Source organism: Convolutriloba macropyga, chromosome 6, assembly GCF_964194025.1.
Source record: "Convolutriloba macropyga chromosome 6, txConMacr16.3, whole genome shotgun sequence".
Lineage (NCBI taxonomy): Eukaryota > Metazoa > Xenacoelomorpha > Acoela > Convolutidae > Convolutriloba > Convolutriloba macropyga.
The window spans coordinates 5,364,582-5,387,474 of NC_134473.1; the positions used below are offsets into that span (position 1 = coordinate 5,364,582).

The 22,893-nt window shown below is 36.0% G+C and overlaps 3 protein-coding genes across 4 annotated transcripts in view; 1 reads left to right on the forward strand and 2 right to left on the reverse strand.

The window, feature by feature from the left end:
* The window catches only part of LOC142341447 (uncharacterized), a 545,892-nt gene that overhangs the window by 409,222 nt on the left and 113,777 nt on the right, over positions 1 to 22,893 (forward strand). The window lies entirely within an intron of this gene.
* LOC142340711 (transmembrane protein 50A-like) lies at positions 10,231 to 14,178 on the reverse strand. The gene is made up of 2 exons (XM_075391410.1): positions 13,849 to 14,178; positions 10,231 to 10,694 (listed from the first exon to the last, which is right to left on the reverse strand). The coding sequence occupies exons 1-2, from the start codon at positions 14,039 to 14,041 to the stop codon at positions 10,390 to 10,392; spliced, it is 498 nt and encodes a 165-aa protein (XP_075247525.1). The 5' UTR covers positions 14,042 to 14,178; the 3' UTR covers positions 10,231 to 10,389.
* LOC142340712 (sulfotransferase 1E1-like) lies at positions 15,459 to 17,320 on the reverse strand. Its single transcript, XM_075391411.1, has 2 exons — positions 17,299 to 17,320; positions 15,459 to 16,463 (listed from the first exon to the last, which is right to left on the reverse strand). The coding sequence occupies exon 2, from the start codon at positions 16,456 to 16,458 to the stop codon at positions 15,619 to 15,621; it is 840 nt and encodes a 279-aa protein (XP_075247526.1). The 5' UTR covers positions 16,459 to 16,463; positions 17,299 to 17,320; the 3' UTR covers positions 15,459 to 15,618.

The following is a 22,893-nucleotide window of genomic DNA, read 5'->3' on the forward strand; positions in this document are numbered from 1 at the left end:
GTAGTTTTTTTAGTTCCATCGTAATGTGCAGCTACATATGACACTGGTGGATGGTGAAGTCGCTCAAAATTGCTTTGAAAACATTAGCTAAAAAATAACAATTATTTGTGTGCTATAACATCCATTATCAACTGTGCTCATAATACAGTCAATTTAAAATCGCACATAACCTAAATTATTACTCAGCTATGGAAATATTCTCATTCAACATCAATTTCCTTCCACGAATTTGTAGGACTGCACACGGAATGCTTCATAACGAATGCAACGGGCAAGTAAGTCTATGTTGATTTTAGAAACACTCTGATTGCATTAGTCGTTTCAAAAATTCAAATCTGAAACTCGACATTTATTTTCAAATTTGAATTTTTCCTGTTGCCAATAATGACCCGGATATAAGGTTCACACATAAACAATGGAGTATCGCTCCTGCTTTCAAATCAAGCTTAAAATAATTTGGCTTTCAAATATTTTAAATAGAGGTGCACATAATTGCATAGTCGAACTGACTTAGATTATCCAAGAAGCATTTATCCCATTTAACTAAATGTCCTAGTTATTATCCCACAATTTAGATCCTTTGGCCTTTCAAAAATGTGAATTTCTTATCGCACAAGGCTAATTCCAGCTTTTTTCAGTCCCAAGCAGTACCTTATCCGAACTCTCGTTTGACAGTCTCATGAAACAATCCACGCAAAAAGAAAAAAGACGATATTTAATTTATGCTCTTTTTTCATCATGCTAACTAGTAGCAGTCAGTTAAACGGTAAGTCTCGTAAACTCATAGTTCGGCTCTCGGATTCCACTAGTTAAATTTTTAAGGTTTTGTGAAGCTTTTTGAAAGGAAAAAGATTGACTTTCGTCGCATTTCGTGAACATTCTGTCGCATTTGAAAACATTTTAGCAATTTTTAACTTCTGAAAATTTTCAGAAATACAACAAACAATCAACAAATAAATGTTAGCCTTTTCAAAGCGTGGCCCCATTTATAAACTGTTTTTTGAGGAAAAGAGAACTTAACAAAAACAAATTAAGGAAGACAGAATAAATCAAGGCTTAATTTTCAAAAATTATGCAAAAATATTTCCAGAAATTTTATATTCCAAAGCAGGCACTTCTGAAGCACTAACGAATTTTTATTCGGTTTTTTATCCAAGCACCTAACCCCTAAATCCTAATATTTTTGAAAAACTCGATACGAAAGATTTTTGCGGACATTTGGATTGAACTACTGATTTCTCTTCTAATAAATTGGCCGTCAATAGGTAAATTTAAAAACGAAAATGGGCTCTCATTCAGATTTTATTATTTGTCTCCGTAGATCGAGACACACTCCTTTGGTTACTTCTACTTGAATATCATTTGGCTAGCAATACAGAAACGTAAGATTCAAGAAATTTATGGAAGTTTTTGAACAAGTTTTCGTCTGGATTCAAAATAAGGTAGACAAAATTTTAATTTTTTGCTGATGCATACGTAGCCTTTCAAAGATCTTGAGTAAATTAACAACAGTAAAACTGGCTAAACAAAGTTTTCCTATTTCAAATTTTTTGGCAGGGAATTTTTAGCTGGGCAAGCATCAGCTCCACCTACGAGTTTAATTGTTTCAAATTGTTGCCATATACCTTGTTTAGCGAAACCAATATTGTTTTATAATGCGGTGGGTAGCATAACAAAGACCTCAATTTTTGGCCAGTTTTTGATAACATGATCACAAAAAATCTGAAGAAAATCTAAACCATTATATAGAAGAGACCCAATTCTTGTTTTTTTTATTGTTGTGAAGACAAACTCCGTGAGAGGCATAATGAAAATTCAGAAGCAAAACAACTATAGCATGACAAATTAGTACTTTCTTTTCAGGTACTTCATACAATTTTTCAATTACATAGGTTTGGTGACAGCAGCGAATGACTGTTAGATGATTAAACTTCCTTGGCCGAAACTATTGTTTTCGTTACTTCTATATTTAAACCAACACTAGGTGCAGCATAAGTCATTAACACCCATAATTAGATTTTCCATATTTGTAAAGTTTTTTTACAATTTCTAAAAACAATTTCCCACATATTTTTCTTATTTAGCACCCATAGTTTTCGCTAATTATGGACAAAGAAAGCAGTTAGCCATTAGTTTCACGAAAAATGACAAACATTTTTCTTAGGGTTTTTATCAGAAGTGAAAGAACGATATTTTTAAAGGAAAAAAGGATTTAATAAACTAGGATACGTAACAACCATTTGTAACATTAACTCAAACCACTTAGTTATTTTGTTGCCGGCTGCTAGTTCGTTTCTTCATATCAAAAACAATTAAATCAAAAACGAGCAAAATTCACAGTTGAGAAATAATTAACCGTCATTAACTCTTCCAACTTTAGTAACTTTCCGCAATTTTCCTAAAACTAAAAAGAAGTCTTATGACAGCAGGCACTAATTAAAAATAAAACTCAAATCAATAGAGAATACTTCATGACGCTTGAGAAGCTAACTACTCGCGTGAACAAATGGAAAAAAAACGTAAGCAATGGCTGAACTTCCGTCTGTTTGAAGAATGCGACCGTAATTAAAGGCTCACAAAAATGGAAATTCAGAATAATTAATACAAACGTAACTCGATAACTTGAGCACGTGAACAAAAACCGTCCCGTTTCGTTATTGTCAGAAACAATTGATTTTTAAATTCCACCGGAGCCCATTCAAAACAAAATGAATTTCGACACCCAGCAGAAAATGATTGAAGCACGGGGTCTTAGAAAAACGAGTCATTTTGAATTATTGAAAATATTCGGCGCATATTTAAAGTGCCGAAATGATTTAATTTGCACAACAGCTACATTAATTAGCCGAACTTACAAAATTTATTTCCATATTAACATACTGTTTTAGTAATCTGAGGGAAGCATTAATAGAACAAAACGCCTCCATTCTCCGTTAAACCACAATATTATTACCCCCTCAGATACAAAAACTAACATTAAAAAAAGAAACGTCTTTCATTCAAAATTACCAAAATTTTTGTATATGACTATTTTAGAAATGTTTAATAGTACAACCACGCTTGACACCGACAGCTTGATCGAAAATATTGGCCCAGCTGCAATGGATCTTCTAACAGGTGCTCTTGGGCTTTTTGGTTTGGGGTTGACCCTCTGGAGCTACAAAAGGGTCTGTCGTTTACGAGAACAACTAATGTCAAAAAGGATCCTAAAATTTATACTTCTTCACGACAGTGTTGGTTTGACTTTCAATGGAGTTACATACAGCGCTCTAAAACTCGGAGGAATTCATCTCGCAAATTACCAGTCGACTTATGTCAAGGTATTTCAGATCCTTGCTTCGGGAAGCGTTCTCGTATCGTTGCTTAATCTTGCATTGACCGCTTTCGATCGCACACTCAAAGCAATTCGACCCGCAGTCCATCGAACTGCGTCAAACAAGCGCTGGGTGCAAACTGCGTTATTTGCAGCTCCGTTTATAGGATACCTTCTGATAATCCCAGGAGTAAAGTTTTGCAATTTTTACCAAAACGATTGCAGATTGAATTTACTGAGCTCAGAATTTCAATTTTTGTTGCCTTTCTCAATTAACGTTGTTTATTTTGGATTTGCTTTATTCGTCATGACTGTTTGCAATTCGGTTGTATTGTTCAAAAGCACTTTTCTGAGAAGCAAACGGCAGCAGAGAAATAAAAGAGTAATCGAAATGTCGTCGAGAAGTCACTCCAAGTCACAACAAAATTCATGTGCCCGAAGCGTCAATATCCCGTGTGACACAAGAATTTATAAACTAAACAAACAAAGCCCATGTCGCAGAAATTCCGATTCCGATCGTTTCAAAAGTACAAATACTGTAAAGTATTTAAACAATTATGACTTCAAACCTAGAACTGACGGACCATATGAGATCAGCACTCGCAAGACATCAAGACAAAGCGCTGCAGAATTGGATTGGGACAACATGAAAGACCATTTTGAGAACATCGGACAACTGAATTTTTCGATAAAACGGCAGCGGAAGCAAAACTTGCCAAGTCATGATGTGAAAATGGTCGGCAACGGTACCCCGAACAAACCAAACATTCTCAGACTCTTAATTATTTTCAACACATCGTACACGATTCTTGTGTTTACTATCAGTTATATTAGCAATCAAGGTTTCAAAAAAGAAGGCGATGAGAACGGGTACGAGTTTGCATTGTCATTCATGCAATTTGCAACAGTTGTGAATCAAATGTTGACTACTCTGTTCCTATATATGTCCAATCAAGAATTTCGACAAAATTTGACACCGAAAAACCGTTCGTCAGTTGAAGCTTGACCACTAACTAAATTTTCTGTTTTCTAAAGCAGATTATTGCTAAACTAGGATTGGATAACTGAAAAACCAGTAGATCAAGTCAATTAATCACAATTCATCATATTGACAACCCTTGTTTCGACAGGCGTTTGTTTTTCAGTTTTTAAGCGGCGCTGTGATGCTGCCTTGGTAGTTGTAACATCATTTTTACAATTTATGTCATGTGAACCATAATTTTAGATGGTTGTATACAATTCGGGGGAAAGGGAAAGTTGCTATATATTTTATGATATACGATCTACTCTAAATGTTAGTTGAATATGACTAGATATAAATGTAGTAAATCTGTTCTAGACATTTTTTGCTCTTAAAAGAGCAACTACTTAATTTTATATCAGTCCATTCGAGTACTGAGTTTAAATATTTCCCTCATTTGTTCAGCACTCTACAGTAATTTGTCACAGGAAATGCTGTAAATAATCTTCAGTGTCTCTTTCCCTCAATATCACGCCTTCGCTTTTATATTCTTAGAACAGTTAATTTTCAATGTTCAATTTCTTTTATCCAAAAACAAAATCTAAAATTGATATAGAGAATTTCTACGCCGGAAACGGTCCTTTAGCTTGGTCTTGTTTAAAATTGTACTTTTTGAACAAGTACCAAACACGTTTATTCATCAATCTAACTTCTTTTGTACTCAGCTGCCCTTTTAAAGCCTTCCGTTTTGCCAAAACCCGCTTTAGTTCATTAGTGCCAGAATTTTTGACCCAGTACGGCGCGTTTATATTACGCCTCAAATCGTACTCCTGATCTGATAAAACGTCGTAAAAATCTTTAGTTCCTTTATTTTTGCTTTCAGACGAAAACGGATCAACATCTTTTCGTTCTTCGTTCAGCTTCAAATCAATCGGAGGCTTCGTATGATCTCTGATAGGTTCCGGGAGCTTCGTATAACGTCCGTCGGATCCGAAGCCGTGTTTAACTCTATACTCTTCGAGATCTCCGTGACGAAAGCCAAGCTGGCTTTTCCTCGAGAGAATTTGAGATGTAGATAAGCATCTCGTGGCCACGAACGAATTTAGAGCATTTAATGATTTCAAGCTGAGCATGATTTGATTAAAGATTCGCATCAATCATTTCTGAAATCAAAAGTGATCCATGATTTTGAAGTTTCTCTGACCCTGTTTGTCAATTTGAAATCATATCTAGACTTTGTTCATATGATTTGTTTGAAGATATCAAAGTGCCTTAAAAGACGGTCTGTTATAATAACAAATGAACAACTTACTGATTCGCTTTCGATGTTTTAACAGATCTTTGAATAACATGATACCTAGAAGATCATCAATCCAGTTCTTCAATCATTCAAGCAAACATCACATCAAACATCACTTCGAAGATGTAAGATGAAATAACTAACTATTGAAAACTTAATTGCTTTTAGTGTTGCAGCTTCCGTAAAATCTGTTCACGCCTAAAAGTTTGTGGCCCACAATAAAATCACACAAATTCGAGTTATTATTTTGAGGAAAACAATTAATAAACATAACCCACCAACGCCGAGCGAATTGCTCTCAAACGACCAGCGAGCTGTTGGCTTTGGTAGTACCCAGCTTGGGAGAGATGCTAGCACGCGGAGTGAGCGGTGGTGGGGGGAGGGAGGCGGAGTTACGGGCGTGGGGGTCAAGCGATGAGGGGGTAGGGTTGCGCAGGCTGGACGAGAGGGGGGTTCTAAACCACCCGGTAGAGGAGTGTGGGGTGGACTGGGGGCGTGCTGGGGGTGAAGGGGTAAGTGGGAGGGGGTGACCTATGGGGGTCAAAATTTTAAGAATAAGAAAAGCCCTTAACACCATGAAAAAAGACTGGTATAAGGCTCTAGGAGTCCTTAAGGCCTTCCGGGCGTTAACTGTTTATCCCGTTTTTGAGGACGAAAAGTCAAATGGATCAGACAAAAAACAGAGCAAGCGAAAACGACCACAGGACCAATATTGCTACAAACTTTGAGATCAATTAATAAAGTCAAATAATTAATCTAACGCCATTTCTGAAAATAATTATCCATTGCGCCGCATTTGGCTTCTTAAAACATTGCTGTATCTAACTAACCATTCATTAGATGTTAAGATCCAAAATAATCATCCTTTCTCGAAAATAAACAATTTTCAGTCAAACTCCAGAACACTTTAATGCTCCAATTAGAAGTTGCGTTGAAATCAAGCTGCATGTTGCTTTCAAATTCATTATATTTTGGTGATCAATTGATTCAAGAGTAGTTAACAAAAAAAATCCTTCGCTTTTGTTTTAAGCTACACGTTGAAATCCAGTGTGACCAAAATCACTCCGCAAATTTGACTTTTAAATGACGGCAAAATCATTTAATAGTCTGAGGAGTTCTTTAAAAACAAGACAGCCAACAACAACCCAAAGTATATGAAATGAATAATATAAGAACTCAAAAAAACTACCTGAAATCATTAGACTGCACCTAACTACCAATGTTGCTTGTTGTTTTCAATGATTGACACAAATATGAACAAAAATGAATTTCCATAGCGGCATAAAATGTAATTAATATCAAAAAATTCTCAAAAAATGGGATCTTTCAAACCTCAGTCTAACCTAAAGAAGCAAGCAATGCGAAATCAGTAGCTGTCGGTCGCTTTTCGGTCATTTCTGCTTGCAGGCCGTGCTGTCTCTAAATTATCACTTCTTAGTTTTACAGGTTCGATATGAAATATCTTGTGATTTTTCCCAAATTTTCTTGTGATATAAAATTTTCATGTGATTTTTCCCAAATTTTCATCATTAATTAACTAACTATAGATAATCTCAAATGCTTTCCTTGTTACTCAAAACTTTATTAAAATTGTAAAACGAACTGAACAACGGGTTAAAGGACAGGCTAACACGGATAATAAAAGGGTTTAAAATTAATTAGAAGAGGCTAAAAATTGTAGAAAAACTCGAAAAACTCAAACATATAGTTGGTCAAAAATGGTTCCAAAACTTCCTCAAAAAAGAGAAATTCCAAACGCTTTGTTTGCAGAGAAATTCCAGAGGCAGGAGGTGTAGATTGCTACCACACAAGCTAGTCTGCAATTCCCTCAAAAAAATCAAAGTGGGGCTAGCATTGTTTCACATTTTGAAAAAACGTGGGAACAATGATTGTTTGAAAAAACTCTGACAAAATGACAAGTAGAGTTTGTTTTTGAATCTCAGATGGTACTGCAGAATAAATGATTGCTTATTTTCTCTCACGGGATATGCACCAATGCAAAACCATTTTGGAGACAAAATCCCATTGTTTTAACTTGCGAAAGCCTTTGAAACTATTGTTATATTTAAAGCTCCCTTTGAAATAGTTTTCAATTACAGTTAAATCAATTTCATCAACCTCTTGCTTCGAAGAAAATATTAAAATATTAAATTTATAATGTTTGAAATGAGCAAAGGAGTCAGACATATCTTCAATCAGAAAGACTAAAAACTATCACAAATAGAGTCAAAGTTCTAAACGAGACTATAGATTTGCATAATTTTGAAACAAAAAACGTCCTATTGAGCTGCAAACGTAACCTGTCTTGCTATGTCTCAAAAACAGCTTAAATTGGCTATTGTGTGGAATAAGACACAATTTTTCTAACAATTTGAGCAAAATTAACCAATAATCATTATAACAGGCACACGATAATCACTCATTATACAATTTATTCAGAAGAAAACGCCTAACGAAACTTCGTTTTGTCAAATTATAAAAACTAGTGTAAGAAGAGTTAACTTAAGTACGAAGAAATTGTTCACACCCTTCATAATTTTACGTAATTATAGCCGCAATAAATCCTTATTCAAAAAATTCAGCTTCTTTAGAAGCAGCAAAAACAACCGCAAACGCGAAAATGTGCAACAGTATCACAAAATGAACAAAGTTTTAAAACCCTCTAACTGAATATATCTGTTCAAACGGCTTTCCAAAGATATCACTCATATAAATAATGCTACACAGGATCTACCAAAAGGCAAAAATGCATTGACCCTAAAGGGAGTCAGAACAAAAAACTATTTCAAACTCAAATTACAATTAACTACACAGAAGCTACTTTAGTTATTTATTCAGAAACACTACATTTGAGGCATTCTCTTATTGATGCGTTGATGTGCACTCGAAAATAACAAGAAACTAATAAAAAACAGCATCCCTCGAAAAAAAAAATGGCCAGAGAAATCATCTAGATCTGTTTTTCAAGGTAAAAACAAGTAGGTAGATCCATACCGGTTATTTCGATGTTTCACTCGAGCACTAACAAACCATTAATAGCCATTTTCTTAAAAACATTCCAAGAAAACTGAACCAAAACAATAAATTTTTTACTTTGATTGCAACCAATCTACAAGGACAATAATGTGGATATAATTTAGAGCACATAATTGATGTCAATATTCTGAACAAATTACCTCGAAGTTGTTAGAATCTGTTTTTATGATTAATCACCGGTCCATACAAAAAAACAGACAATAGTTTTATCAAATGTTGCAAATATTTAAGACATTTTGCAAATTCTACGTCGGAAATAATGATCACCAAATACAGCAGAGCGATTTCAACAAAAATGGGTGAGTAAAAAAACACAGAATTTGTCAGCGAAAACGCAACAGGAAATGAAAAAAAAACTTAAATTATAGTTTTTTCTTTTCGCGTGACGAGTATCAGCAATTAAATATTTTGCATGTTTGAACAATTTTAATCTTAGCGAACACTTGAGAATCAAATATTCGGGTAAATTCAAAGTTATCTAAGCGACCCATCACTCAAAACTAAAATTTCAAATTTTCAAGTTCATAAATATTTATAATTCAAATATTAATTTTTCTACGGATGCGGAAACGGTGATATGCATTTTTTAGCAGTGAGTAAAATAAATTCTATAGTTAATTAGAAACCAAAAAATGCTTACTAATTGGTGTGAGAAAAGAAAAGAGAAAACTTGATCACACATCACAGAGAATTCGGTTTGGTTTTTCTTTAACCAAAGACACAGTTCAAACTCAGACAATATAATTACTCAAATACAAGTGAAATATTGCACTTTAAATTTATTTCCTGTAGAGTAAGCATACTTTTTCTACTTAACTTTTAGATTTTGGAGATGATAACTGATGACTGAGGAGAATCTACTTGCAAGATATTTGGAGTGAATATGCAAAAACCTGGGGAAAAGTTGGGGGACTCTAAGTTATTTTCTTGTTTCCTCTACCTGGGCCCTATGGCATGAAAACAAAAAATGGGTTCCCTTAATGGTAAATAAACGCACTCATGTCGGCCATACGATAGTCACTCCATTTCGATTCCCTGACCTCAAAAATATGAGTAACGTTGGACGAATTCGTGTCAAACGACTGGCTAGGGGTTGGTTTTCGTACTCGCTAGTTTAGGCCTAGCTAGCCCCTGGGTGAGGGGCATGAAAAGTACTGAAAGCCCAGGGATTTCCAATTTATCCCGTTTCTCAGGGTGAAATTTATGGGTCCGACAAAAAATCGGCATCAACATATCTCAAAAAACAAGAAAATTTTCCCTAATTTCAGGGTCGAACTAATATTACTTGATCAAATTTTGGTAAATGAACAAATAATGTACAAAGATGGTCGAGCATGCTGGCTTTGACCTCAGTTGTTTTAAAGCAACTTACGAAATATATACTTGACTTTTTGTAGAAAAAAAAAAAGAGACGAATTCGAAAAAACCGACTTGATAGCTAATCAAATAACTAAATTAGCTGCTTGCGAATTTTTTCATAACTAGATTTAAGAAGCAAAGTATTTGCTTGATGCAAAAACAATTTCAAACATGCTAGCAATTTTATCAGTCAATTCCTTCTAACTACGTTTGAAATCAACTAAGAAGTCGCGGATAGAGGCCTGGAGCAATATTTGCCACTTTCAGAGCAGATATTTATTAGAAACGTATCAAACGGTAGAATTGCAAACATATAATCTATCGGAAAATGGTTGTCAGTCAATCTCATCAAATCTACAATTTAATTCTGTCATAATACAAAAGAATAAATTTTTCGTCTCAATTTCTGCCCAAAGTAGATCAGAATGAAGAATCATCTTCCTTCCTCGCAAATTTGTAAATGGACGATGCCAAAAATATGCACAAGTTTTGGGCCATTATTCCAATTCCGGCCCATAGTGGGGGCGCGTCATTTTCGTTCTGTTTCACAACATACCCTCCAATGAATATCCAAATACTGGCAATCACAGCTCCGAAGGCCAGCATGAATCCGAGGAAGAGCCAGATTCTGGCCAGCATCGGACTGAGGCAGGTGTCAACATCACCACGTATCACCCCATTTGACAGGGCATTCACCATGAAGAATGATATCGTTCCACATACACCTGCGTTCGAAAACATCATTGAATTCAATATTATAGATAATTCTATAATCAGAGAAACGCGTCCGTTAGAACTGCTACCCTAATAAACAAGCTTTGGGTCTTACCCATTGCACCCCCAGCTTAGTGGTCATGTAACGTTTACCCCCATCATGGTAAACACCATAACCTGGGGCTTTAATTTCGTGGGTGGGGGATTAATGGAAAACAGCATAATTTTTGTTTTCATACGGCTGTCTGAATAAACTGATGTCTCGTTTTTGCATTCATTGCAGTTTCTGCCGCCCAAGAGTTGGGAATAACCGGAGGGACCAAACATGTGCTAATATAAAGGTGTATAATTTCAATAACAGATGATAGTATTCGACCAAGTGGAAAAAAAATTATGATGTAAAAATAAAATTTATCGTCCAATGAACAGAGCGGAGACATCCGCACGGAAGAATTCATATATGCTTACACTTACACTCAGCAAACATAGCCGGCAGATTGCCGGAATAGCTGCGAAAGACTAGACCTGCGTGCCATAAAATAGAGATAGAAACAGATACAGATCTAAATTGAAAAAAAAATCGATGCCGCTCAAAAAACTAGGTAAAAAACATTCAGCGATAAATTAATAACGCTTGTTAAAATTCATTCCACAGAAGCCTCTTATTAGGGACCTTTACTGCACATATGAGTTCCTTTGACCTTAAACAAATTCAAATGAAACTTAAGTTTTAAAGTGCAAAAGTCATTTTATTGAGTGAGGTAAGTCACGTATGATCAAAATCTAATCACGCAAATAACCTAAAACCTTTTGCTAAAGCGAGTGAGAAATGACGTCACGCGCGCAAATGCCGTTAGTGAGAGGAAGAAGTCATTCAAAAAATTTGACTTTTTCAGCTTTGCTGTGTGAACAAATGTAAAACGAAAAAAGAGCGTCAGACGACGAAACAAAAAAAACATAGCCGGAAGAATTCCGGAAGCGACTCGAAGCGTAAAAACTTGACAAAAACCCTAATTGCAGCTAAAGCCATTACCTTTTTTTAATAAACCATGAACTTATTGCCCCCCCCCCCCCCCCCCCTCCGGTCTGATCTAAAAATTGGTGAAATTTAAACCACTGTCACCAAGAGAAACAAAATGCCGCAAATTATTTATTATTGAAAACGTTTGGTAAGGATAAGTGCAAAATAATTAGGATAGTCAAAACACTGATAGTCTCAAACAGCTGACAGGGCTATCAACTGCCCTCAAATAATTCATGATGCTAATCTCAAAAAGATCGCTAAAGCAAACGGCAGATAAAAATAACTTAGAAACTAAATTAAATTTTCCAAAAAATAATGCTCAAAGTTAAGAATCAGAAAACTACTACAGTTAGATTTCTCATCACTGCAATAAAGACAAACACAACATATATTTTTTCTTCTTGTATATATGCTAGACAACATGATTTCAAACTAACTCAAAAATTAAAATAATCATAGAAAAGCAACCGAGTAATATTTAAAGGCAAAAAAATGTTTAAGAACAATACCAAGGTCGGAAAAAAATACAAAAAAAAGTAACAAGTAGCAATTCTGGAAAAGAAAAGGCTTTCCAGTAAACTCTTAGTACTGCCTTATGTTGAACGAAATCAATTGCAACCCAAAGAAATGACAAAAATCTAAGAAAAAGCCGAAATCATTCAATTTGTTAATAACTGAAAAAATCAATAAAACCGGTATAAATGTAGGTGCCAGGACAGAGCTAGAAAGATACGAGCTAGAATGTGAACACTATGGACACAATGTAAGGAACACCGTAACAAACACTAATTCCTGATTTTTGAAGTTCAAATCAAAGTTTAAAAGTTTTGAAAGTTCAAAAATCAAATTTAAAAAAACAAGAAAAACTAACACCATTTCATTTTTCAGCATTAAAGACATAGAAAATACAACGATACATCCGAGACAAAAATACATCCTCCTGAACAGATCAAAAAAAAAGAAATCAAACATACGAAACATTGAAACATTTTGCAAAAAAAGGTCAAAAAATTATTAGGACTGCATTTATAAAAAAAATTTAACTGTTTTTCAAAAATTTAACGCTAAAAAATTATTGACATTTTTATCGAAACGAAATTAAAGCCCCTCATGTTGCACAAAAAGAATATTGCTAGTAATTAAAACCAAAATATAGACAAAAAACAGAGAAAAATAGGAAAAAAAATACCAAAATCGGATTAGCATATGTACAATTTTATAAAACAAAATTACATCGAGGAAAAAAGAGGCATCGAGTATATGAATTGTCAACGGGAAGTTGTCATATTGACTGATTTTTGACAAAAAGACGTCTAAAAGATCCAAAAATGAAGAAAACAATAGGAAAAAAGCCAAAAATTAATTAAAAAATCAAGAAATTTATGCCAATTTTGAATTTGAAACGCGTTTTCAGGCTCTGCAAAACACTGTGCTATTAATTTTCAAGGTTTACATTTCAATATAGCATCGAATAAAAATCATTTCTACAAAAAACCAAATTACAAGCAAAAAAAATAGGCCACTTAGACGAAAAAACGGCTAAAAACGGTTATCTATATGTGCCATTCAGTCAAAAACTACTTTTCAAAGTCAAAAAGTCATTCACTAAACGCAGCGCATGATCAAAAAACTTCTCTCGCTCAGAAAAAATTAATTCACACTGCAATTTTACTCGCTTTCGCTTTTAGGTCAAAACATCGTCTGACCGAATAGTACTTCCGGTAAAAAAAAAAAAACCTTAAGAAAACCAATACTCCTCTTCGAGTCGTAAAAACCAAGAGCACCGCAATATAGCTTCGCTCAGCTTACAGCTTCGCAGCTATAAAAACTTTACCTTTTTGCAGCCCTTTAATTACTTTTTAATATAGCTATCTTAAACCCAGTTAACACGCTCCTGTAAATTAAGCACAGGAGACTACCTACTGCTTTCGACAATGGTTTTTTTCACCCTGTGGCCCACGTGACTCGTTTTTCACCCCACCCCCCCCCCCCATATTTGTGATACTACAACAATAATCTATTGCATAAAGCCATAACTGGAGAGCTCATTCTGTACTTGGGGGGGGGGGGGTGGGGGTGGGTGAGACACTTCATTCGACTTTATTTTACAAAGAATAATGTTCTTAAAGACCGCTACTCACCCGCGATATGATAAGCTTTGTGCAAGTCGTCACTGTCAGTGTACCTGCATGCAGTGCCAATTAAGATCCACCACCCTGAGAAGAAAAAGATTCCAGACACAGCAGCTGCAATCATGTTGCGTTTGTCCTCGAACTTCTCCTTAAGACCCTCGCAGCAGTCTTCGCACGATATGCGGTCACAGAATCCGGACATTGTTTTAACCAATCAAAGCACACCTTTCAAGATTATCAGTTAGCAAGAAAGACAGATAAAATATTTCACGTAGTTTTCTATGCTTCCGAATGCAGACTTGCCCTTCTCAAATTGCTGACCAGCCTAGCAAAATGCTCTGAAATACAGCACGATCAGTTAGACAAATTCTCGAAAAACTTGATAATTTTACGTTTCTCAGCAAGATAACATTTTAATATTAAAAAATGACTGTAAATTTAAACACGGAGGATTCGAATCGATTTGAAACGTCTAAGAGGAGAGGGCACAAGGACAATGAGTATTAAGTAAATCATAACGTAGAACTGTTAAAAGTTTACACTAAGTTACCAACCACTATTGAAAAACTTTTCCTTTCGGTAACAACAAGGTCATTAACATATCGACCAGTAAATTTGAATTTGCTAAGGGGAAATTTATAGGAGTGAAGAATTCAATTTTTTGTTAAATTTTTGGGTTCCAATAATGTTATCTTTCTGTTTTTGTGAGATCTTTATATAACAGCTGCACATATCAACAATTCACCAGGAATTTCAGCCGGACCTTGACGCTCATTCGCTCTTTTAACTGGTTGCCTAGTTTTCTTTTATTATTGGCGTATCTACAAATAACTTGTGGTGCGGTGGCCTTTCTGCATCTATACTGGTCAGTTATCGTGGGCGCCAATGATTCTTAAGGCAACTGAAAAAAAAAACAATTTTACTCCAAACTTGGTAGTCTGTCACTCTTATTGACTTTGAATTTGCTTAATTCTGAAGTAACTTCCATTCTGAAATTCAACGGATCCATTGCATCAAAAGAATAATTACTCACACATGCTCACACGAAGAGGGAAATCGTACGAAAGGACAAATCGTAGGAAAAGTAAAAATTTGGTTTTGACGTTTCGTAGGAAACGTAAAAATAGGAACCGGCAGGGGCATTTAATGCAAGGAATGTGGCCTAGTAAATTTTTGTTTTGTGTGCAAGAACCGACTAGGGTGAGATTCAAACGCACGACCTCCAGAGTCCTTGACGGAATCGTCACCACTCAGCTATCAGTCCCTTGTCCTTTCTTATGCTACAATCCTTTTTACTTTAGCAGCAAACTTCACTTCGGAGTGCGAGTTATTGGGATCAAGAAGAGAGCAGCGAAGTGTAAAAAAGTCACTTGAAAAGTCACAGAACGTTCTAGAACAAAAATGCAAAATTGTCAAGCAAAAATTTTGCATAATAAAGACACATTTTGCATAATCATATTTCGTTCGAGAGCAACTAAAAAATGAAGTCTCAAAGGATGGATTAAGTTTTTCGGTCGCATTTTAATGGTGCAACTTTTATCTCTGCAAAAGATATCGATGCTCCAAAACTGAGTCGGCAAAAATCCAGGCTGGCCTTTAAATAAATTGGAGGATTGTAATCAAGAATAGAAAATTTTTCTGTTATAAAAATAAAATCACTATCCGCTTAATGATATTTGATATATAAACGCATAAAATTATGTAAAATCATTGAATAATGTAGAGCACCATTAGAGCATGAAATGATAGATAAGATTACATTAGCGTCCATTTCCAGATTTATACTAAAAACTTGTCAACATAGCCTGTATCAGAAAGCTCATCCTTCGTTTTCTTGTCGAACTCGTCGATTATCTCCTTGCTCAGTTTCTTCTCATATGACTTCGATTGTCCTTGGCCAATGAAAGAGTCAAATATCTGAATTCGATTTGCCATGCTCTCAATAGACGTTGCCTTCTTTATATCAGCCAGTTTCTCATCAGAAGGCTCGAATCCCAGAAACTTGCCCAGGTTCCTCACGTTTGTTTCAAAGTCGACTAACAGCTCTTCATAAAACATAAAGAAACAAAGTTCTGGGTTGCTGTTGATATGCTTAAACCACTCTTTGCACCATTGCCAGTAATCACCATAGTTGACAGTTCCTGATAAAAAATCCTGTACGAATGAATCAAAGCTTTCCGGTGGATCGATTCGCTTGTTAGAATGGTAAAATTTGTGAAAGCTTATCACGGCGTCTTTAGGGTTCCGAAATACAAAGACGCATTTCCTTTTCTTCTCAATAATTTCTTTAGGGGCCGCCTGGACTGGCAAATGCGTCTTGAAGAATCTTGGAGACGATTGACGGGCAACTCTCACATCCACTGGCTCAGAAAAGAAATGAGAAACAAGTTCCAAGAACGTAAAATGATGGGCCAGTTGTTCGCCGTCAGTTACTGTTTTCAGGAACTCGGTGTCATGTTTGAGAGCTAGCATGATATTCTGCGTCCAGGTGGTACCAGTCCGAGGATACGAAAGGAGAAAAACATCATCATCTCGTGTTTCCAGATTATATGTACGCCCTATAGTGTCCTCAGTATGACTTCTCGTAGTTTGAAAGTATGTACCCCGGATCAAAACCATTTTGTCTAAAAATTTATTGTTGATTGTAGTTAAACTTTAAATAAGACGGCCCCATAAAATTGTAGAGGGTACTAACCATAGGCTCTTTCGATCTACCAGCAACTGGCAAAACTTAGACGAAGCTCTAAAATTCAACAAAAACATATGGCGAAAAATTCAATATCCGGAAAATTGGTCGACAGGCATTGTAAAATCAGACAATCGGAAAAATTTTAGGTGACTAAAAAAACCTCAAAAAGAAAAGAGGAATGCGAGTCAAACAATAAGCTGAAGCAGAATGACACACCCACACTTTTCTTACAATATAGAGGCCAATTAAGCATTAGACTTACAGAAAAGCTACAAAAGATAAACCATCTTACAGTGATCTACAAAACACGGAAACTATAAACCTAGTTGAGACCAAAAAATTGTTCACCCCCTTTTGGGAAGGGAAAACCTGAGCAACACGAGGTTATAGCAAACGGTTAGGGTAACCTATAAGCTATCCATGGACCCATGAACGTTATGGCATCATACCCACAGTTGTGGCTATTAGCACTTTTATGATGCAAAATTGGCATTTTTTGATAGTTTGTCAACTATTAATTTTTTTGATATATTGTCATTTATGAAATTTGTGAAATTGTTTATTTTATGATAATTTAGTTCATTAGAGCTCTAAATGACTCAAACCCTACATTTGAGTCATTCAGAGCTACGTAATAACCATCGCTGCTAATGTCAACAAAAGCAAACATTGCAGTAATTTGACATTTACTACGTAAACAGATAATTAAAGACCTTTACCTAATTAAACAAAAAGAAACAAATGATAACGATGTCATAATTGAAATGTACCTGATTTTTCACCCGAATCGTTTGAATAGTAAAATCATTTTGTTTTTAGAGCCATTGGAAACTGTTACCCATAGCTGTTGGCTCTCAGATTAGAATATAACTTGGTTCTTTAATAATTGTAGTGTTTTATGATAAATTTTGCTAGATATTAAAGTTATTTAATTTCTAATTTACTTAAGTTTTCATGACAAGACTTAAGAAACATTACTAACACTGGCTTAAGCTTTATACACTTCAGCGCGTAATTGAACATGGATTATCACAATAGGATTTTCTTTTCTTCATTCAAAATGAAATTACATTAGAGCAGAAGTAATTGTCAATTAAAACATGAATTGATTTAAAACACGAACGTTTTCGAACATTGCGTTCATCGTCAGGTTTAAAAACGAAGTATATAATTTTGCTTTGACTCTAATTCTAAGAAATAAATTGAACTAAAATCGAATTTCTGAAATCATCTACAGTTAAAATTGCATTTCAATCATTTTATTTACACTTATTACACTAAAATCATTTGCATTTTTATTCTGGAGTTTTTGAAAATCCCGGGTACAATGCTTTATATTCCGGAGAAAGGATTTTCACTTTCATTCCTATCTGCTTTTAATTTTTATTTGTTGGGGGTGACAAAGTTTCGAATTAACATGTATCAGAATAGTTTTTGAATTCTAAAAGTCAAATTGTTGCATTTGAACTAATACTTCAATGTCAATTCCCGCCTCGCCAATTGATTGCGGTTTCAGCTCTTTGATGCAGATCGCTTCTGTCGTCATTAGTTTTTCAACCCCGCGACATGTATCAAGAATCTCCCATTCAGTATTATGCGCTGTACCACAACATTCAACGAGGTGTTGTCCCTCAGGGGAATCCTTCTTTTGATGCTCTGTAGTTCTAGTGGCAACATGTCGGCAGGTTTGGCCAACATAGATGGAACTGCAGCCATTACATGTAACTTTATATACCACATTGGATTTCATATTCTTATCAAAAGATGATTTCAGGGTGGGCAAGCAAGTTCTTAGCTTTCTTGATGTGAAAATGATTTAAATATCACACAATTTTTTTCAGTATACTTGCAAAATTTTGAGTAATATTTTCTCTCTATTGAACAAAAAACCTCAGTTTAGGTTCCCTATTGTTAAGATTTTTTACTTTTCTGAGATGTTGTTCAATTTGGGGGGAGGGGATTTGTTGTGACCTTTTCCCTCGTGACTATTATATCCAACGTCCCGTTAACAATACTAGAGCACCGCTCAGTTGGATATTGATTTTCTGTCCCAATCTCCTGACTTTTCTTGAGAGCTACATTAAAGGATTGCCAGTAACCGGTCGCATTGAAAATACTATGCACAGTCCCTTGAACCACATTTTTCTTATGTCGTAATGGTGCACAGCTACGGAAATTTAGGACTATTCCAGTATCAGTGGATTATGATACCAATGACAGCTAATTTTTCGATCTTAGTTCAAGTTTATGTTTAGATCTAGAAATGCCAAGTCTCCACTACCGTTTGGTGTCTCAAGAATGAATTGTAACTTCTTGTGAGGAAAATTTGCATACTCAAGGTGATCTAGAGGGTTCCCCTTGACCGTGCATACTATATCATCTACATCCTTTCTGAATAAACTCAATTCCTGTGTGTCCTCTTTTGTGTTTTATTCCGCACATTAGGAACAGGTCCAAACAATGTTCTGCATGGTCACATACTCTGTGTTAGTGATGTCTTGGCTTTTTGCATGAAACCAGTTTTTGCATGGTTCGCACTCGACCCCTTTCCCTCAGAAAGTAACGCGTCGGTTACAGTCATTTCATATCACCTTTTTGTGAGGAGTATTGTTCTCCCTTCCCTCATTTGGTTTCTGTAGGCATTCTTCAAAATATTTCATCCATAAATTTGCCAAAATTACCGCCAGCGAAGCACCCATTGCTAAACCGTCCAATTGAGTGTACCACATTTTATTACCCTTAGAGTGAACATTAGCTACGGCTAGTCTCAAAAGGCTCTTTATTGCTGACCTCGGAATCTCAGGTACCTCGTCAGTGGAGTACAGTTATTTAAGCTCAATTTCAATTGCCTCCTCAATCGGTACATTTGTGTAAAATCTTTTAACATCGAAAGATACAACTAGCTCATCTCCATCCAATTTGATGGCCTCTAGATCGGCTCTGGCATATTTCGATTTAGTTTCAATATTTGCATCCGGTAACCTCTCAAAAAAGGGAGAGAGAAATTTATTGAGGTTCTCGTAACTGCTACCAGGTATTGACAGAAGAAGCCGAAGCAGCGTACTGCTTTTATGAACTTTAGCAAGTCCATAAGGCCTGGTCGGTTATAATCCAGTTGCCCTCAGCCGTTGATAAATTTTTTCACTTATCTTTCCCTGTTTAATTAATTAGTGCAAACTGCAATTTATCAGTTTCTCCGTTTTATTTTTGGATCAGCACTTTCTCCATTACGAAATTCAAACTGACTAGAACTGAGGATTTCATTTAGTTTTTCCGAGTATGTTGTCTGTTTCATAAACAAAAACAGCAACCACTATCAAATGGTATAGCTAGTAGTTTTTGATCTTTCAAAAAGTCATTAGCTTCTTTAACCCTTGTATCCATTGGTGTCTCACGTAATTTCCTGACGTACCATTTGTCAGACAATTTTATTTCACATAACTTATCACCATCAGTGTTGTTCTCCCTTAACTCACAAACTAGTCTTTCTACATCCGCAAGGGAGTGCACTTCATTAAATTTGTCCCTGACCGGATGCTTTGGACCTCATGATAAGACGTCCAGGACAACTTTGGCAGTTCAGTTCCGTCCAGTGTAACAACATCATTATGAGATCCATTCCGCAAAGGCCTGTCCTGTCTCACAGACAGTCCTTCAATGAGTCCGAACGATTGGTTTCTTCTACAAGAATATTAGACAATCGGATTCACTGAAGAACCAGGCCGGCAAAGATCTCGAAAAACGGGCTGTGATATTCGTTACAGCCGAGATTTTTGAGCAGCAACATTTGATTTGCTGACCCAGACAACAACACGAGCAGTAACGAATCTTCAATTCAATTTCGTGTACTAAAACAAAATGCTTGCTATGGCTGGAGAGAGCCCCGAAAGATATTTGAAAACGACTGAATGCAACATTTCAGTCCCATTCCGGAGATTAGAAAATGAGCAAATTGGATTGTTCAAAAAATTGGTTTTGTCCGGACATACGATGATTTGGAAAAAAAATTGACGCCAAAAGCGGCAAATTTGGAACCAAAATTATTTGAAGAATTTCGATGCTGACACAGAACGCGATATGGGCGAAAAGAAGAAGACACTCAAATGGCTAGTTGAACAAATACTAAAACTTGGAAAAACTGAAAATTATCGCAGCTGCTTTTTCAACAATCGAAAAGACACTTTGCTATTCTAAACAATAGCCGAAAAATACACATGGCTTTACAGTGAAGCAACTCGAGGAAGATCTGGAACTGAAAATTAAGACGACTCCTGCAAGCAAGCATTGCGTAGCAAACTGGAACAGCTGTTAATGAAATTAGATTCAACTAACGAATAAATCATACAAATTGTGCATTCAGACACTACTACGGTCTGGTTGACGACTTTAAGTGAGAATAATTATTATTGTCGACTTATGCTAAAACAGTACCTGCAAACCTGCAAACCTGCAAAAGGAAATCAAATATTGCTGTTGTCATCAATATCGGCTGTTGTTAAAAACCTATATGAGACTTTAATTGAGTCAAGAAATGGAGCAAAAAGAATTGTCGAAGACAATGTTGAGGTCTCTTCTAGGCATTCTGCTACACAGGGAAGCAAAAAAGAACCCAGTCAACTCGCGATCGTCCAGAAGGCAACAGATTGACAAAATGGCGCTTGAAAACCTAAGAGCTGAAAAACAGCTAAAACCGAGAGCTAAAATCGGGAGCGTTAGTTGGAGTTTGAACATAAGCGTGAAGAAGTAGAACTACGTTGTCGGCGAAAATAATTACATTTACGGCAAAAACATCATCAACAACAACAACAACAGAAATTACGTCTAATGTTGAAACAAGAAGAAGACAAACTACGTCTGCGACACCAAAAGTGAGCCTCTGAAAATGACTAAAGAAAACTCAAGCCGATGAAGAGCGAGGGCTTCTGGAAATTGAACAAAAAAAAATTCAGGAGCATCTGTGTTGCAGGCAGACGACTTAGAAGGAGTTGGATTAAAATAACGGCAGGCAGTCAGATTCAGTGGCCCATCAGGTTGGCCCTAGACGGCCAATATCTTCTATTGCTGCGACTCATCCTCCTAAGAATTCCACACATGACAGAGATGAAAAACCTTTCAGCGTCTTCCAGAAAACTACCCCCATTGTTCCAACCCGTTGTAGGACATTTCTCAACGCAAATTCCTAAATCAATTAGGACGACTCAACCGCAAACGCATTTGCCCTTGACGACGTTCCAGCAATAAGGCACGTCAGCATTTCAAAACAAATACAGAAGCCAGAGTCCCAAGCACAACTCTCGTCCTTTAGCATCTAATGTTGAAGATTCTACAAAATTAAAAGATTCAGAATGTCCATTCAAAAATTGACTGCACGCCATCTGGTGTTGCAAAAAAACTAAAACAATTAACTGAATGAACAACGAGAACATGTGCAGAAGTTCAGATTTTGTTTCAAGTGTCTGGGACCTGGTCATCGATCAAGGACTTGCAAAAGTAGAACTTGCAGTAAACCCATTTATGGACGGCGACAATTTTTTGCACTGTGACTTCTCTAAGAAAGAGGCTACGACAAGTGCTTCAGTTTCTACGACAGCTGTAGCGGCAATCATCACACGAGGAGGACTCCCTGTGGCGCTCATCGAATTACTTTATGGTAGCCGCACCTCCCCGTACTAGCAATGTGTGATACATGATCCTCATTTGTCTTGTAGGTAAGTCAATCGTATCTACACTGCAACTGCAAGGCCGAAAAGCGTCTTTGTCAGTAGCAGGAATCCATGAATCGAAAGATGTCAAGAGTAAAATAGTACCGATAGTTCGACCATTGACAACATTCCAATTTTTTTTGTTCATGAAAACCTGAAATTGGGATCTGCAAGGGTTGAAAGATTGCTACTCACTTTGAGGATTTTGTCAAATCAGAGCTACAATCTGAACAAATTTCAATTTATTCTTTGACAAGACTGTTATAACATCCCTTACCCATTAGATTTCAAATTCAGACAATAAACTTTCACCGTTTGCAGTGAAATTGAAACTAGGATGGGCGTCCTCTACCAGTGAAGCAAGCAGCAACGCCTGCTACAACAGCAACGTTAACCGCAGAAGACAAGTGACAAAGCTAGTTGATTAGATGTTGGAACATTAAATCCTATGCCTCAAACTGTGATGTCACAGGTCAATGGAAAGATGAAGAGAGAGTAATCAAACAGTAGAGCAAACAATTCAATTCATCGATTAATCCGATACAAGTGACAATGAGACAATGATGTTATAAATTTTTTACCTGATTATTTACTTTAATCGAATTGTTTGAATAGTGCAACCATTTTATATCTAGAACCATAAGAAACTGTTACCAAGAGCAG

Bases quoted from the DNA above. Each gene is read 5' to 3' on its own strand.
- LOC142340711 (XM_075391410.1), bottom strand. From the start codon at position 14,041: ATGTCCGGATTCTGTGACCGCATATCGTGCGAAGACTGCTGCGAGGGT. The intron at 10,695-13,848 runs GTGAGTAGCGGT...TTTCGAACGCAG, and splicing joins CAAAGCTTATCATATCGCGG to GTGTATGTGGAACGATATCA.
- LOC142340712 (XM_075391411.1), bottom strand. From the start codon at position 16,458: ATGGTTTTGATCCGGGGTACATACTTTCAAACTACGAGAAGTCATACT.